The sequence below is a fragment of the Copadichromis virginalis genome, linkage group LG3 (assembly GCF_057382275.1).
Source record: "Copadichromis virginalis isolate Kocher_CV1m ecotype Utaka linkage group LG3, C_Virginalis_male_GT1.1, whole genome shotgun sequence".
Lineage (NCBI taxonomy): Eukaryota > Metazoa > Chordata > Actinopteri > Cichliformes > Cichlidae > Copadichromis > Copadichromis virginalis.
In genome coordinates, this window is record NC_140620.1 from 53406632 (window position 1) to 53424949 (window position 18318).

Sequence of the window (18318 nt, forward strand, 5' to 3'; positions counted from 1 at the left end):
AGCTGCTGTGTGTCTGAGCAGCGGGGTAAAAATAGGAACCTTCTTCTATACTGAACCTTCCTTAGTGAAGCTCTGTGATTTCATATCAACAGTGATGAGCTTTACTATAAGAACTGCTTTGCTGGTCTGCAGCCTCGGTAAGTAACAGACCTCATTTTATCTCAAAATGTCCGTGATAAAGGTGTGTTTAACCTAATAACCAGCAATAAACCTGAATTTAAAACTACCAAAACCTTTGAGTTTCTGTTTTGGTTTTACTGGATCAAAAATATATTTCTTTGCCGTTTGTTTCAGGCTGGATCTCCCGCTCAGAGTCCTCGATTGTGGAAGTCCAGCCTGGAGAAAATGCCACACTGCTTTGCTCCAAACTTTCAAGTTTTCCTACTCACACAGTCTGGTTCAGACTAGTGAACAGAACCCAGCCTTGTTGCATTAGCATTTACAATTCTATTGAGCCACCATCATTCTGCGACGGAGTTGATCAGGAAAAATTTGAAGTGACATCCAACTTTTCGACGATCTTCCTCAAAATCAAACATGTGGATTTGTCTGACGCTGGGTTTTATTTTTGTGGATATTACACAAACGGACTCCCAGTGATTGTTAATTCAATGGATCTGCAGGTTCAAGGTAAGAATGGTGAGATAAGAAATAACAAAGAGAATGAGATACGCAGCTTTCACCACAGTCAGATTGAAATGTGGTAATGTAAAGAGTTTGGATCACATGTGAAGAATTTTGTCAATCTTTGCAACAAAACATATCATTCATGACATCAAGTGTAGGCACGTTTCTTCTAGAGGAAGCTGGTGAAACAACAAACCTGACAACCCTGATCCTGAGTGCTGTGACTGTCGTTCTCACTAAGGTCATCATTTGCCTTGTTGTCAAAATGAGGCTTCAGACAGGTACTGCTGGAGGACTTGTTGATATTTATTCCATTTTCTTTCTTCTTTAAAAATTTCTGTATCAACAGCACATCAAAAGCCAGCATAAGTTAAATTAAAAAAACAAATAACTAATTTGTCTGCGCCAAAAATAACTGATTAACCAGATAATCCATTTGTAATATTCAATATTGAATGTAATATTCAGTGGAAGATGTATTGTACTGTTTTAGGGTATTGTTGTGAAAAAAAAATCTGTCTCTTCCTTACAGAATCCGAATCGAGTCCCGAGTATTGATTGTCATCGAGCAAAACAGAAGAGGAAACTCAATCATTTCAGTTTGATTAAGATCAAGACCATTTTGAAACTCCAGATGTTTTTTGCCCCACAATTCCCAACTTTAACTGTGTTCACAGATGTTAGATGTTACATAAACATTTCATCTATAGTGTGCGATCTCTGGAATTCCTTGGATTCACCGCTCCATCAAACCTCCGTCCTCATAGCATACATTACGGAAGTTGCAGCTCTCTGAACTGCTTTCACTTCCAGACTTTAAAAGATGTAAAAATGACCTTGTGAAATAATTACTGTGAACTTCTTCCTGTTTATGATATGACTGTGTAAACATTAGACAATCTTAGCTATTTCATTGTTTCGTTTTTTAATATGTTTGTCTGAAACAGGTCTATTCTAAATGAGACAAAAAGTCTCAATTGAACTACCTGTATAAATAAAGGTTAAATAAATAATGACTTCTGAAAGTGTTTCTGAGCCACTACAGTGATTTCCATGACAGAATCATGCCCCGAGGGTCTCAGGATGATGGATAACCAATACTGATTTTTGGACTTGTCCCTTCTGCACAGAGAATTTTCCATATTCCCTTAATATTATGTACTGTAGATAATGAGATACTCAAAAATGATTCTTAAAGTATTCAATAATTTATAGAAACAGTTATAGTTTTGTAGGGGTAGGTAGAGAGTGACCGGTGAGACTCTGTCAATCTTCTGCCTCTCTAAGATGCTCGTTTTGTATCCAGTCATGTCACTGATCTGTTGCCAATTAACATAATTAGCTGTGAAATATTTCTCCATGTTTATTTTGGTGCTACTTATTTTTCCAACCTTTTTTACCTTCTCTCAACTTTTTTGACACATGCTGCTGTAATCAACTTAAAAAGAGCTAAAAGTTTTCATGAAACAATAAAATGTCTCAGTTTAAAAATTTAGATTTTTTTCTGTGTTTTGCTGCTAATAAAATATGGGCTTATGAAATTGCAAATCATTGTAAGCAGTTTTATTTTTTTATTTTATATAGAATCACAACTTTTATGGAACTGAGATTTTGTATTTTATACACTTTCCAAAACACACTGAAAACTAGAGACAAGTAACTTTGTTACAGTTAATTGCTTGTAGGTGTTAATATTTTCATCTACAGCTACAGTTAACTACAGCTGTTGAAATGAGACGTACATTACCAAACATTTTCTTGGTTGAAATGAAAAATATTATTGGTGAGCTATTTTTCATGTCTTTCTTTATAAATATGTGGACAGTAGCATCAACAGTACATTGATGAGTATCAGTCGGCAATACTGACAACATCATGATCCACTTGCCGGGTGTCAGTTTGCATCTTTATAAAAGTCGTGATGTTATTTTGCTGGTTTTCCCATCCACAGAATTTCCCTTCCACGCAAGGGAAAGACTCGCTGACAGTTTCATGCATCATAAAGATCAATCTATTGCATATGTTTTAACATAATATTCTTTCAATGTAGTGCTTTCAGGCTTGTTTAATCACGTCAACTCAGTTATTTAGTGCATGTACTTTATTTACAAAACCTAGACTCCAATGACATGAAAGCACTGAGCATGCCCAATTTCATAATAAGAAGCAGAAGATCTGTAGCAGGTGGAGAAGTAGAGATGATTTTTATACCAGCAGCAGCTTTTGATCTCACCTGTCTCTATTTAATTTTGTCTGCTTTTGTGTTTCAGTGCGGGACATGCAAATCATATGAGTAAGCAGTGAGTCAGAAGTCAGAATTAGAGGGGAGTTTGCAGTAGGGCTGAAATGAGTGTTTGACAGGAAGAGGCAACATGGTGTGGTCGAACACAACTGAGGTGAGGAGAATGAGGACTGTAAGAGCAAAAGTCAAACCTGAAAAGGAAGCAGTAAACACCAGCTGAGAATATTCATGTTATTCACTGCACATTCAAAACCGAATATTTTAACTGCTATCATAAAATCTGTAAATGTTACTGCTAATAAAAGTAAATTTATAGAATTATATATCATCTATCAACATATATGTACTTCATTCGTGTTCTACCTGATTCTGTTTTAGATCATTTTTTCTAAGGTCGCTTGTAGACAAATTATTTGATTTTTGTGGCCAATATTTAACATCCACCATTATACCAGAATCTATGAGAGAGACTATATATGTATATATGATATGTATATAAGCCCCACTTTAATCTTAGAAATCTGACTTAATCTGGCTTGATAATGGATATATAGAAAATGAATAGTTGATTAAAAAACGTACATGGTGAGTGTGCTCTGAGCGCCAGACGACGTGACAATGGAGCTCTTTATAGTCAACAAGGAGCTTCACTGTTAAAAGCTGCTAAGTTGTTCAGAGAGTGAGGACTGATTCAGTCAGTTGGAAGAAATCAAGAGCGTTTGTGTTTCTGCTTGCTGACAAAACCTAAATTAGGACACATCTTCACTGTAAGTCAACCTCACTCTGTTATTCATACAAACTCACATCACTACCCTCTGCTTCTCAGGGTGACACCTACACACCCTCGAATCAATGTGGTTACTCGTCCACGTGCTGCACACCAAAGCCACACTAGGTGAAGGGTCCACACTAGCATGCACTTGATCCTACTAAGCCTTGCTAACATAATATAATCAAGCATGGTGAAAAAATACGTTTAATTTGTTTTTTAGTGTGGGGCCAATAGTCAGCTTCATGCAGTGTTAGCAGTTACAAAATCAACAGAGAACTTCAGCGAGTGCGTCACATCAGATTATTATTTCTGGCATAAAGTAGGGCTGAACCTCTGCAAAGACTTGTGTAACAACTAGTGTATATTTTTATTTTAAAAAATGTTTGACATCTAATGGTGACGACAACAAATGCTGGGTAAAATTATGCAGACCGACAGCTTTTTCATGTATGTAAACTTCTAAAAAAGATATTATCTAGATTATCTGAAATGCTGTCAAAACATTAGTATATTATTTTGTTCCTAAAGCTGTAGGTTTGTACCATTCTCCTAAAACTGGTGGCACTGTGAGTATGAGGAACTGTACATATAACAAAGCAGCCCGCCTCTTTACAAAGAGATCACTTTTACTGGAGCGCAGTTCAGTTAGCAACATTGCAGTGGTCATACACACGATGCTGGAAGTTAAGTGGATTGCAGTTTTACTCTACACCTTAAGTAAGTAGACCCATCACTTTTTTCTCATGAAAGAATTACTTGTTGTTGAGTATTTCAAGAGAACTGACAACAATTCATAGGCATTGTTTGGTTCCTGTGGAATTTGAAGTTTATGAAAACGTGTTGTTTGGTTCAGGTTGGATCTCTTCCATAGTCACAGAGTTTCATGCTGTGGAGTTTCAGGCTGGTGAAGAAGTCACACTGCTCCAACTCCTGGTCACATATTCTGGTTCAAAATGATCAACAGACCTGACACGAGCTGCATCTTGTTTATATGCAGTGCTGATATCAATGCTTCTCTCCTTGTTGGTTTTCAAATTGGCAAATATAACATGATGTCCACTGTGCTGTTTGTTAAGCTCAAACAGCTGGACTCATTTGACTTATTGTATTTCTTTGGTGAATTTAACACTAATGCAACATATTTAACGGTTTAAGGTAGAGCTTTTTTTAAGACATCCCAATAAAATACACATTCATATTTTACTCATTTTGATGATAATTACTTGCCTCAAACCACAGCAGACCAAACGTTATGAGAATATTCTTATTTAAGTAAAATTGTAGTGCTACATGTATGTCAATTGTCTCTGTCTTGAAAGAAACACACCGAATCATAACTGTAGTTCTGGAATGCAGATGCAACTCAATAAAAGTTTATTTACAGCACAGCAATAAACCACAAATCATTTTCTCTGTAAGACTTTCTTTCATCAATCTCTGTCTTTCTGTCTCAGACAAAACTCTAAGGTTTCTGTGCAGAAGAGAAAAAAAGGGTGAATAATTCACAGGGCAAATACTGAGCAACCATTCAAGCAACAAGAACCAGCTTCACGAAAGCAGTTAGTTAATCTTAAGTTATTGCTGGAAATAAGATTTTCAATAGGTGAACTTGTTACCTCAAAGTGTGTGGATGTAGAGGGTGGAAACCCAGGAAAGGTCCCAAACACAAAGGTGAGGTTAACACGCAGGTGAGGTTAACTCGCACCACACTTACAGTATTCATACACACCAATGAGACAGAAGTAGCACAGGAAGAACAATTTAGAGCAGTTTCCTGTGGTGAGTTAGACTCACTTTTTTCCTCCTGGGCCCTGTTTCAGGAAGCCGGTTTAGTGGAAAAACTGAGTAAGTATACCCTGAGTTAACGAAAACTCTGGGTTTTCGGTTTCACAAAGCGAGTTCAGCTGAAGCCTGAGTGAGTCACTATGACGACACACGCCGTGAAGCTAACCTGCCCCCTAGCAGGTTTACCACAACTAACCCTGACTGTCTCCGCCCCTTTGTCGGAAACCTGACAGTAGGAAGTGTCGGACATGGCGTGCCACTTCCTTGAAGAGCCAGTAGATCGTGAAGCCCAAATTCTCCGCAGAGCTCTCCGCCGGGAGAGAGTGATCAGAGCGCGTTTGGACATTTTATCATTTCCTGATGATTTTCTGTGCGAACGTTACCGTTTCTCAGCACAATCTATAAGTTATTTGGATAACATCCTCAGGCCATATATTACGCATGTGACACATCGCGGACATTCTCTCAGTTCTGTACATATTATTTGTATTGCACTTCGGTTTCTTGCAAACGGGAGCTTTCTGTATAATATTGGTGACGCTGAGCACGTTTCCAAGGCTACCGTCTGTCGGGCAGTCAGGAATGTTACAGTTGCACTGAAACGTCTCCTGTACTCGTCTGTGGTGTTCCCCGGTCATAGACCCACAAGATTTATCAAAGAGGGATGCCACAAAATTGCAGGTATCAGGATGACCAAAACTTAATGTATGATGTGGTGATACTTGGACTACTACTTAAATTGCACATTTATTTTCAGGGTTCCCAGGCGTGATTGGCTGTACAGATGGCACTCACATTCCAGTCATTGCTCCTTCAGTAAATGAAGGAGACTATGTGAACAGGAAGTCTTTCCACAGCATTAATGTACAGGTACATAGTTCCCTGTACCATTTCAAACTAACAAATTATTTCATTATAGTAATGGATGCTAATTTGTGTTCTCTGCACTGTGAAGATCATATGTGATGCTGCCAACATTATCACAAATGTGGAAGCCAAGTGGCCAGGCTCTGTCCATGACTCACAAATATTCCGTGAATGTACACTGAGCACAAAATTTGGACATGGTGAGTTGAGAATACTTTAAAATATATAAAGACCAATTGCTTCAGGGACATTTGAACTGAAGTGTACCCTTCTGTCTTAGGAGAGTTCACTGGCTACTTGCTTGGTGATAGGGGGTATCCATGTTTACCCTATTTGCTTACCCCTTACCCTGACCCTGAACCGGGCCCACAGCAGCGATATAATCTGGCTAATTGCAGGACAAGAGCCAGAATTGAAATGACTATCGGAATGCTTAAGGCCCGGTTCCAGTGCCTGCAAAGACTCAGGGTCACCCCAGAAAGGGCATGTGACATTATTGTGGCATGTGTGATTCTTCACAACATTGCCACAATTAGAGGAGAACACTGTCCTTCTGAACCAAACATCAGCAGTGATCCAAACCATGAACATCCTGACCCTCCCACGGACATACAAGATGGAAGAGCAGTCAGAGACACCATATGTCACAATCATTTCTTTTGACCCATCACCTCAACATGTTGAAAGAAGAATAAACAGATTTTTTGTTCAACTGGCTTTATTGGTCGCCTGTATTTCCTGTACACAAAGTATTAAAAGATGTAAACCTCATAAAGTGTCTCTGTTGCTTCCTCCTCTGTAACAGCTGTAAATGTTTCTTCATTATTTTCCTGTAGTAAAGAAATAGACAACATTGCTGTTCTACTGTAAACTCATATAATCTGTGGAGTATTACTCACAACTGCATGTTGGTCTGGCTCAACAGGAGGCTGCACCAGATGCAGTACACCACCACCATCAACTGATAGAATATGAGGTTTATACAGGTCACTTATAACTTACAAGGGACCAAATGGCAATTAACAAACATACCAAGCACCTTACACTTCATTGTCATTATGCTCTCAAAGACAACCAAGGCTGAGGGAAGGCAAGATCAGTCGGAAAATAACTTCACTACAAAATAATCCATTATGGTAAAGAGTTTATCAAATGAATGTGTCGCACTGCAAAGGTGACTGTGAAGAAAGGATGTATGCACATCATGTATTATTTTGAATTTACCCCCTATGTAGGCACTTGTGTCTTGCGGGGTTATTGACTCAGAGGATGTCCCCGCAGAGATGCCTTCGGCCACAGGGCGCCCACTGTTTTGGCTGAGGGCCAACTGCTCAGCCTCTGTGAGTGGTGGTGGTGGAGGACCCCCACCTGTTTTTCGGGCCTCCGCTTTTTTTCTGTTGGCTATAACGGGCCACATTTGAGCATACAGAGTGGGCAAATATGTACTTGTAATGTGCTCAGATAATTTCAATAAGTGCTTACAGAAAGAAAATTAATGTAGCCTCTAACTGCAATTGATTTACATGGGACAAACAGACCAAGCACTATGGCTCATAATACAATTACACCTTACCTGTTTGGACTATATTTTTATATTTCATTTTTACTTGCTGCCAGGAATGTTTGGGGCCTGTTGGGTTGCACCTGCGCTCACATCACATCACAAAATAAAATGTATAAAATAACAAATAAAATAACATATGATAAAATAACGTGTTAAATGGGTGGAAATCCCTAGATCAATGTTTATATTAACACTCACGCATTGACTCTGTCGGCTATGTTTTGCCATGCATGCTTTTGCAGCTGTGGCTGTGTTACTTTTTTCCGCGGAATTTGCATGTTATCAGCATATGCTGCCATCAGAATTTCGGCCTCAAGCGCTGTAAGATACATTGACCGCGCCTTCTTTCCCTCCGTCTCCATGGTGACTCGCTTAATCTGTGCTCCGCTTATCAGGGCTTTATGTATCCTCGTCCGCGCGCTTCACTTGGGGTTAAAGCAACTCCGCGTTGACTGAACTAATTGTTATCAGCCTTTCTGAAACCGAATATTCCGAGTTGGACAGTTCGGGGTTACTCAACCGTGAGTGTCGTTTTTCACTCTGAGTTTTCCAAACCGGCTTCCTGAAACAGGGCCCTGCTCACCATCAGTCAAAAACTCCTGTTCACTCTGCAAAAGGGTTAATGACTAGCCCGTGCTGGGCTGTCAGAAGACTGGTCGTACTCATCCTGCTTCCATAAACACTATTCTGCCCTCTGAGACTCTAATTACAGATCATTATGTTTCTGAAACTGATCATTTCTGATCTCCTGTGGTTATTTCAGAACCTGTCTCTCAGCCTCTCAGCGGTTTCAATGGTAAACACGTTTGAAGAGCTAACTCGTCAGGCCAGGACTCCCAGTCTATTTACACCTACAGGCCAGTGGACACTCTTTCAATGGTGAGGATGTGTACACCCTGGACAGGGAGGAACGCTGGTTTGAGCGCGGAGTCAAGGAGGTCATTTACATGAAAAGGGAAAAACTATCTCTGAATCGAGGAGGAGGCCTAAGGGTACATTATTCCCCATCTTAAAATGCAGCCATTTCCCAACTCTCTGTGGATGGTGCTCACGGCCATTGATCAGTGGCCATGGCAATTTGCATATTAATGATCAAGGAACTGACCTCACAGCCCACTGTTCATTCAGTGGTGCTAGTTTCAGTCATTGTGCAAATGTTGTGTTTATAAGTCTGGGGAAACCTGCAGTCAGCTCAGACAGAAGAAGTCACTTGGATCAGTGATGAAACGTTTCTCCCACTGAAAACAACATGTCCAGATGAACAGAATCAACTTTTATGGATTTACTTACCTGGATGACTGAGCATGCATCAAGACATGTCGCTCAGCCTGTTCCTGCTGGCCGTGTGACTTGGACCCTGCCTTCCACTGCACCCATTGTGGGTGCACCTGGGTGAGTGTGGCTAGGGTCCAGCCAGTCCCTGCTCCTGTTCCTGTTTGCATTCCTGCTTGCAGAGCAGCTTGGGCCACCTTGTACCCATTCCAGTTCTTCAGGTGATGGTGGCCAGGGCCCAGCCGGTCCCTGTCCTGGTTCCTAGAGCAGCTAGGGCCCAGTGTGTCCCCGCATCCATACCAGTTCCTCAGGTGGGGGCAGCTGGTGTCCATTGTTGCCTGCTCCTACGGTGAGGCCAGTCCACCTCTGGGCCTGTACCAAATCCTTGCGTGAGGGTGGCCGGTGTCCAGCAGGCTCCTGTACCCACACCGGTTCCCAGGGCAAAGGCAGCTGACACTCAGTCCACTCCTGCACTCGTATCTGTTCCTTCGGTGGGGGTGGCTGGTGTCCAGCTAGCTCCTGCGCCTGCCCCTGCTCCTAGGGTGAGAGTGGCCAGGACCTGAACCTTTCCCTGCATCCATACCTGTTTCTCGGGTGGTAATGGATGGGGTTTGGCCAGTTCCTCCACCCATTCTGGTTCCCAGGAATAGATGGCTAAGCCCTCAACGCGAGCTCCAGCCGCAGCACCCAGAGCCTGCTGCAAGCTCTGCACAGCCCCGACCACAGGTTTCTGCACCAAACTTTTGGTTCAGACTCTGGGGCCGGAAGGAAGAAACGCACATGGACACAAGACAGACCGGGGAGACAAAGGGAGGAGACACAAAGAGGGAGACACAGAAACAGTTAAGGGAGACGAGACACTGTGGGAGAGGGAGACATGAATGCACATGACGGAAGGGGAAAGATGGAATGAAACACAAGGAGGGAAATGTGAACAGAAAAAGGAAAAGAAATGCAACGACCTGTCCAAGACACAGAAGTGCGAGGAGCAATACAGACACATAAACACAGACTACAAGAGAGGGAGACACAAAGACAAAGGCACAAAATGGACCCAACAAACAAGAGAACGTAAACCAGAAATTACATTACAACACAAATAAATCACAAAAACGCGCTCTCAAAATGGTTGGTCAAATGACCCAGAACCATGACACGTAGTTCTGAATAGCCGTTAGCTGACATGTTTTGTTTGTCATGGTTAAAAAAAATAGTTCCAAAATAAAAATGAACTGACTTTGCAGATGTTACCACAACTTTGGTTTGAGCTATGTCTTCAGTGTTGGAAGAATCAGAAGACAAAGTTGCATTATGAATGTGACCCACAAACTCTTGCTGACTGGCAGACTGGGAGGAGATAATTGTAAGTCTGATGTGCTAAATTCAGCATGCCAGCATGCCAAATGAAACTGAAACTGGTTGTTGTGACTGTTGTTCTCATCCCCGTTATCACAGCTATGGCTGTAAAACTCTGGAGATTTCAGATAGGTACTTGATGAAGACTACGGTTAGATCTATTTACGTTGTACCAAAATGATAAACTAATCCAATAGCACATTCACAGATGGTGTACAGTTATTTTTGGTAAATGGTATGTCATCCAGATATGGGCCAGGTCTGGCAATGATGGCACTGTTTATGTGATGGCATGCCACATCTGGCCTGATTGTGGTTTATGTGGCCCAGGCTCATAGAAAACAGGTCTGGCCCAGATCCGGCATCAAGCTGGCACTTCTGACTGACTGGTGTCATGGAGGGTGTCTGTCAAAAAGATGTGGGCCAGGTTTGGCAATGATGGCACTATTTATGTTCCTATTTTCCTATTTTAGTTAGAAGACCCAAATGCCATGTTGCAACACTATACTGCTATGGTAGCCAACGTTTCAAATGCAAGGGTTTATGCATGAGTGTACACTTTATCCAAAACCTTGTGAGGGTTTACTCATGTTTACTACTGGGAGGCTGTAGCTCAGGAGGAGGTCACCTACTAATCGGAAGGTTAGTGGTTCGATCTCTAGCTCCTCCAGTCTGCATGTCAAGAGTGTGAATGCAGTTAGGAAGCACTCAGTTTAGAGAAAGTGTGTGATTGGGTGAATGTGGCATGTTGTATAGAGCACTATGAGTAATCCATGAGAGTAGAAAAGCGCTATATAAGCATCAGTCCATTCACTATCTGAATAAAGTTTCGTCATGCTACTTTTGCGCTATTATGTTCCGGCACATGTTGTTATTAGTTGGCTTGATTAAGGTACACATTAGGCTGACATCTGGGGCCAGAGCTGAAACTGTTCTGGGCCAGCACAGGTCCAGCAGTGTGTCTGCAACTGGCCCGTGGCTGCACACAACTTACACATGGCCCACATACCGCAAAAAATGACGGCCCTTTTGTGGCCCAGATCTACTTTGCCAGAGGTAATCCACACATGGGCCAGTTTGTGAGTCTGAAGGTTTGGGACCTGATTGACGTGAGGCGCTGACGTGAGGACACCTGTGGCCCTGGTTTTCCTGAAACAAGAGGATCTAGCGATGGCTTCCAAGGGCAGCCAACGATTCATTGCTATGGACCAGGGTTGTAGTGGTGCACAAAAGTTACAGTTTTGTATATAAGCTAATTTATATAACATTTATGTAACATTCTGTCATTTATGTTAAACAATGAGAATATTCCAATGTGTCTTATTCCTAATGAAACAATAGTGGTACCAATACTTCCAACTTATAAAGGCAGCTTATGTAGGGGAGGCTGGTCTGTCATGACTGATGAGATCATCAGTTTGCCAAATCTGAAGACATTTTAATGACAACTGAATCTCTGTGACTTTTACTTTCCAGAGTTAAGACAACAAAACACGCCTTTCAGTTTCATTGTGAAAATGCCTGTTTGGAGACCTGTGATGCAAATCTGTGTTTAAAGCACTCTGGGTCAGCTTCTGTTGTTATATGTAGTAGACTTGACAGTCAGCACAAAAATGTTAATATTATGTTATTTTATTATGTTGAGACATTTTTCATACTGCATGTTTGAAGTGTATTTGTTTAATTTCCAATAAAAATATTTATTTAACACAATGCAGTGGACTGAATGCATCATCTGAATGTCTGAACATAGTTTACAGGTAATCTGTGTGCTAAAGAAACTGCTATGATGTATCAAAACACAAACATTAACTAATGCTGAAGAACCGACATGTGTTGTGACTGAAACATCACTTCCATCATTAAATGAGCTACTTGGTTGGATCTCTGCGTCTCTGAAAGGACTTTAAAAGAGAAGCAGCAAAAAAAAAAAAAAAGCATCAAGAGGAGGAAATAAATCCCTCAGACAGACCCAGACGCCAAATGTTTTACATTGGTCACATCATTCTGAGTGAGCTCTAATCACCGCTATGCAAAAATTAACAATGATAAGCAGTTTCATAATTTTGAGATGAGTGACTGTGGTACCAACAATCATTCCAAGTTAAAGCTGATTAAATACATTTTTGCCCAAATTTTGTGAGACTGGACAAAAAGGACCTGTTGATTCGAAAAAGTAAACAATGAGTGCACCAGCTGATGTGACAATTGTGCTCAACAAGGAGCTTCACTAAGTTGCTAATTTATTCAGGGCTGATTCAGTCGGTTCACTCGAAGAGCATTTGTGTTGCTGCATGCTAAACAAATCTAGATCAGGACACATCTTCGTGGTAAATCAATCTCACGTTGTTATTCACACAAACTCACATCACTACCCTCTGCTGTAGCAAGGTGACACTTGCACAGCCTCATATCAAAGGGTTTACTCCTCCACAGGCTGTACGTTTCAAACCCACACTAGCTAAAGGCTCCACACTGAGATGCACTTGAACCTACTAAGCCTTGCTAACATAATATAATCATGCATGATGAAAAAAGATACTTGATTATAGTATTAATACTTTATTTAGTTTGGGGCCAATAGTCTGCTTCATGCAATGTTAGCAGTTACAGAATCAACAGAGAACCTCAGCGAGTGCTCGATATCAGGAATTTTTGTCACGTATTATTACTGACACGTCTGATGCTGAGTTAAACCTTTTCAAAGAGCTGCGTAACCACTAGCGCAAAGTCTTATTTAAAACATCTAATTGTAAAGACAACAAATATCTAATATATCAAAATGATACAGACTGACTGCTTTTGTAGATGTATTTTAAACTTGAGACTGTAAGACTAAGACTGTATTTTAAAATAAGTCATCTATTAAATATATCCTATTAACCAGCATTATCTGAAATGCTGTCAAACAATAAAATATTGATGTTCTGTTCTTCCTAAAGCTTTAGGTTTGCACCATTTTCCTAAATCTGGTGGCACCGTCAGGCTGAGGAACGGTACATATAAAAGAGCAGCCCGCCTCTTTATGTAGAGATCACTTTTACTGGAGCACAGTTCAGTTAGCAACATTGCAGTGGTCATACACACAATGCTGAAATTTAAGTGGATTGCAGTTTTACTCTACACCTTCAGTAAGTAGACCTATCACTTTTTTTCCTCATACAAGAATTACATTTTGTTGAGTAATCCAAGAGAACTGAATCTTGAGACACTGAATGGCCAGTGTAGTTCATAGGTATTGTTTGGTTTTGGTGGAGTTTGAAGTTTATTTTGTTGTTTGGTTCAGGTTGGATCTCTTCCATAGTCACACAGTTTTATGCTGTGGAGGTTCAGGCTGGTGAAGAAGTCACACTGGAGTGCTCCAACTTTAGCAGACATACTGGTCACATAACCTGGTTCAAAATGACCAACAGACCCAACGTGAGCAGAATCTCATCTATGGTCAGTGCTGAAGGAAATGCTTCTCTCCAAGATGGTTTTCAAGCTGGCAAATTTAACATGACGTCCAACACCTCTGTGCTGTTTCTCAAGATCAAACATCTGGATTCATCTGACTCTGGCTTGTATTTCTGTGGAGAGTACAATGATGAAAAGACGGTAATTTCAAGTGGAACATATTTAAAGGTGCAAGGTAAGAGTGTAATTATGTTTTCTGTCATTTAAATCTTGTTATTTTGCATGACTTTTTACTGTCATAGGCAGTATATTACACAAAGTTTTATTTAAATTGTCCATTTTGTAGATGTGTTTGATGGATTAACAAATGTGATGCCTGTGATCCTGGGCAGTTTAATTGTTCTCCTTCTACTGGTCATCATTGGTCTGGCTGTCCAAATCAGGAAATTTCACTCAGGTATTTATATGATTTCATTTCATTTAAATTACAAATACAAAAGCAGAAGCGAATTACTGACGGATGGATTGTTCCTGTCATTTAGCTCAAGATGATGGACAGAATCCACAACAGAGTGAGGTAATCTATTTAAGATTTATTCTCACCAAGCAAGATATTGAACCCATTTAGGGTAACAGTTGGAGCCTGACCATACCATGCTTGAATATGCACATTTTAAGGAATTACAGGATGCTAACATCCAAATTAAGTCTCACATATTCATTTTGGCATTGCAGTTTTTCTCTCAAAAGCTCTTTCATTTTAATGATGAAAGTTGAGTAGCTGGACCCCAACACTAGATGGGTTCCCTGTGACCTTCTGGATGTTAAGAGGTTGACAAGTAATGTGCAGGATTAGTGACTTTGAACATTTTTATTTACAGAATGTGGACTCTGATGACATGAACTATGCAGCACTGAATTTCCATCCCAAAGCTAAAATCAGAAGGCCTGTACCACAGAGTGAGCTGGACACAAATGTGGTGTATGCTTCTACGAAACACTTGAAAAACAACAGGAAGATCAGCACAGAGTGAAAGCTGTCACACTGATCTCTCGTGAGGGATTTGACACATACACACATGCATATATTCAGTCCTGTTTTTTGAGTATTAAAATCTGATGAACTGAACGGACGAACATGAATATCTCAAGGATTATAATATATAACATGATTATATTATATTTTATTATATTATAACTGTATAACACAATAATGATAATATTATTTACACTTTTCAAGCTTTAACTATCAAAAAGAAAGAAAGAGCAACCCAATTTTGGGCCATTTTCACAACTTTCTAGTTGTAACTGTAACTGAGAAAATACCTTTTTTTAGCACTATCTGAAAATTCAGTTTCTATTTGCATGTAAATTATTATAATAATATATAATAATATTAATTTGTATAAATTTTTATTCTAAAGTATTATTCTAAGGTAATAAGGTAAAAGGTAAAATGAAATATGTATTCTTTTTTAAACTAAAAAGATATTTCTACTAATTAAGCAAATAGCAAACTGAATTTGTTATAACCTAATTTCACACACACACACACGACTTCTCTGAGAAATCAAGCATAACAAGCAACCACTGTTCCACACACTGTGGCGATCTTCAAACTTCATGTAAGAGATTTACTTCTCTGCAGCTTCTGTAAGTCCTGGAACTGAAATACCTACAAATCACTGATGTTATTCATTATTCTTCTCTTCTTTTGCTAATTTTTTTTCTTTATTATCAAAGAATTTATGTCTCTTTTGTTTCAGCCCAGGCAGTTCAGTTTGGTGAAGAATTCAAACTGCTCTACTGCAAACTTCTTCTCAGATATTCTGCCTTAGATACATAAACAGAAGCAGTCCTATTTGTCTGACCTACGTGCTCAGATTTTATTAACAACATTTATATCTACATTCAACAAAGTATTCAAAGTATTAATGTGATAATGGCTGTAGTAAGTAATAAATTGGGCACATCATTTTTATCATTTAGGTGGAAATAAGAATCTTAACAAATAATGTAGAGATGTGAATAAACAGGTGACACAGCATAGCAAACACAGACATTTGAAATAAATTAATGCTTATCTTTAAAGAAGACCTTTCATAAATCTCCTTACCATCTGTCACACATATACTGGTACATTTGTGTATGTTCATATTAAAGATGGCCAAAGTTTCAGATAATGAGGTCGTCTTACGTACGAATAACCCCTGTGAGTCATAAGTACAGACGGCTGATTGTTCAGAGATAAATTTAGTCGTTAAACCCTTGCATCAGTTTGATGTCACAGATATAACTAATCTCACCTACACAGGTCTGGTTGGTAAATCTACAGTTTATGACGGGCAGCCAATCAACAGAAAGCTAGCGTAAACGGACAGTGAGGGCATCAGGAGGATTAGTTTAAAAGGAAATCATGAAAAACTGCTTCAGTAGTTGCCAAGAATAACTTTATGATGATGAGCTTAAATGCCCTCTTCTGAGAGCTATTAAGCTCTGTTGTTTAGTTGCATCTCATAAAGGGAAATCGTGTTTGACTCTTATGACTCAGCTCTTGATCTAGACTCTGATGATCATCAGGATGTAACACTTCATCTGCATGGAACAATTAAAACCAGGAGGCATGCAACAGGGGAGAAATAAGAAACTCGTGTTATCCATGCTGCAACCAGACAGCCTGAACACAACCAACTTTTTAAGATAGCGTTGATACGTTGTGTCTGTCCCAAAAAAATAAGATCGCTTCTGTATTGTGATTAAAAGTTAAGCTTGTAATAAATATGATGAACAGGATATTGTTGTCTTTATTAATTTTGATGTTGAAGGACATAAGTCAGGACATTAAAGACTGTCAAGTGTTTCTTAAGCTGAGAGTTAGATGGAGGTTTGTCGAGGAGAGAGTGAGATATACATCATGAGCAACAGGAAACAATAACACGGTGTGGTCTGAGCAAAGCTGACTTTGAGATCGTGAGGTCTGTCACATCAAATATCTGTCTCTTGTTTGTCTGTTGTTGTCTTGTTTGGGGTTTTTTTTTCTAAATAAAAAAAAAAAATTGTTTCTCAGCAGAACCACCTGTCTTCAGTATGCTATGACAGAGCAGGTGTAACGCTGGTGTAATGAGTGTTTTTTGAGTTTGGACAACTTTTCTGATGCTGCAACACAAAATTTATAATAATAATAATAATAATAAAGTATAACAATCCAGGAAATGATGTATGCAATGTTTATTGTAGATTCATATCATTTGTTGGAACATTTTCAATATAATTATCCGATAAATAATATAGCTGCGGATGCATATCCATGACACACAGTGCTTTCTCACCTCAGATGCTAAAACCCCAACGTGGTGACCCACAGAATGCAAACGCTCAGGCGTTAAGATGGCAACTTTTTTTATAGTATATTATTTATCGGATAATTATATTTAAAATGTTCCAACAAGATGAACATCATGGACAAGTCGGGTTTAGTACTGTCACGTGAGGCCTAGCAGTCAGCTAGAAGCCAGAGCTGCCTACACTGACATACCTGTCAATCAAAGTGACCAAGTCCATCATTTTAAGCCTTAAGAATGTCTAAATAGATGAGGTAGTCTTGGGGAAATTACTCCTTTTAGAGCCATATTTAAGAGGACATAAGAACTGCAGATTTTAGCTCTTTACTAGTTGGTTTCATTTTCCAGCCCCAGAAATTGCTCTTTAATTACAACTTATATATTTACTAGTTGTACAGATATCGCCCTCTAGTGGTCACAGCAATTAAAACATATCTAAGATAGTGGTAAAAGATACACAAAGTCTGTTTGGGGACCAGAATAGGTTAATTGTTTCTTTTTTTCACTACAGTCATTATTTTTCATCCATTATTTATTTTCCACCATAAATGTAACTGCAGCTCAGGGATAAACCATTAATCTTTCAGATTAAACTCCTATTGAGATTTCTGTGTATAAATGAGCATTTATTGACCTTTGCTTTTGTAAGACATTATCTATTTTTTGCATATGACCTCACCTGTCCATTATTGCATTTACTCTGTGGTAACATTCACACCAGTGCGGTATTTCTATCTATATCTTGAATCAGGTCTTCAGCTGCCTGAGTCACAGCCACATACAGCAAGCCGCTGTATCTTTTGGTGGACTTCCTGTTGTTATTTAACCTGTCTGTAAGTGTGAGATGTGGCGTGGCAGTTGCACAGCCTCAAATTATATTCTCCGGTCTGTACCAGGGTGATAGCCACAGCAAAGGTGCTGGTGCACAAGTACACAGTCTGCCTATAAGCTGCTGCTTCAAATAAGAAGCTATCTATATGCGGCTTCAGACTGCACAACCTTGGGAACCTTTACTGGTACACAATCTTTCGATGTATCTGATAAGTGGATTGATCCAGGCATGTTTCCAATTTTGTCACATTTTGTGTGGGTCAAA

General features: G+C 39.6%; 1 protein-coding gene and 2 long non-coding RNA genes across 6 annotated transcripts; all 3 read left to right on the forward strand.

Moving 5' to 3' along the window:
* Window positions 1-2154, forward strand: LOC146715281 (uncharacterized). Of its 3 annotated transcripts, none has more exons than XR_014918944.1 (4): window positions 1-137; window positions 295-630; window positions 781-908; window positions 1160-2154. It is a non-coding gene; the product is annotated as an uncharacterized LOC146715281 (long non-coding RNA). The 3 variants fall into 3 exon arrangements; XR_014918943.1 differs by having other exon boundaries at window positions 801-908; XR_014918942.1 differs by having other exon boundaries at window positions 295-908.
* A 3358-nt stretch (window positions 2155-5512) lies between these two features.
* LOC146715282 (uncharacterized) lies at window positions 5513-7057 on the forward strand. The gene is made up of 3 exons (XR_014918945.1): window positions 5513-6296; window positions 6382-6493; window positions 6574-7057. It is a non-coding gene; the product is annotated as an uncharacterized LOC146715282 (long non-coding RNA).
* A 6471-nt stretch (window positions 7058-13528) lies between these two features.
* Window positions 13529-17267, forward strand: LOC146715283 (uncharacterized). Of its 2 annotated transcripts, XM_085451684.1 has the most exons (6): window positions 13529-13616; window positions 13772-13926; window positions 14017-14116; window positions 14228-14338; window positions 14424-14458; window positions 14763-17267. In XM_085451684.1, the coding sequence occupies exons 1-6, from the start codon at window positions 13574-13576 to the stop codon at window positions 14913-14915; spliced, it is 597 nt and encodes a 198-aa protein (XP_085307810.1). In that variant the 5' UTR covers window positions 13529-13573; the 3' UTR covers window positions 14916-17267. The 2 variants fall into 2 exon arrangements, with proteins under 2 accessions (XP_085307810.1, XP_085307809.1); XM_085451683.1 differs by having other exon boundaries at window positions 13772-14116.
* The last annotated feature ends 1051 nt before the right edge of the window (window positions 17268-18318 follow it).

What these genes read in the sequence shown, in the direction of transcription:
- LOC146715283 (XM_085451683.1), top strand. Translation starts at nt 13,574, where the DNA reads ATGCTGAAATTTAAGTGGATTGCAGTTTTACTCTACACCTTCA. An exon ending in AATCAGGAAATTTCACTCAG is followed by an intron (nt 14,339 to 14,423) that starts GTATTTATATGA and finishes CCTGTCATTTAG; the next exon opens with CTCAAGATGATGGACAGAAT. An exon ending in AGAATCCACAACAGAGTGAG is followed by an intron (nt 14,459 to 14,762) that starts GTAATCTATTTA and finishes TTTTATTTACAG; the next exon opens with AATGTGGACTCTGATGACAT.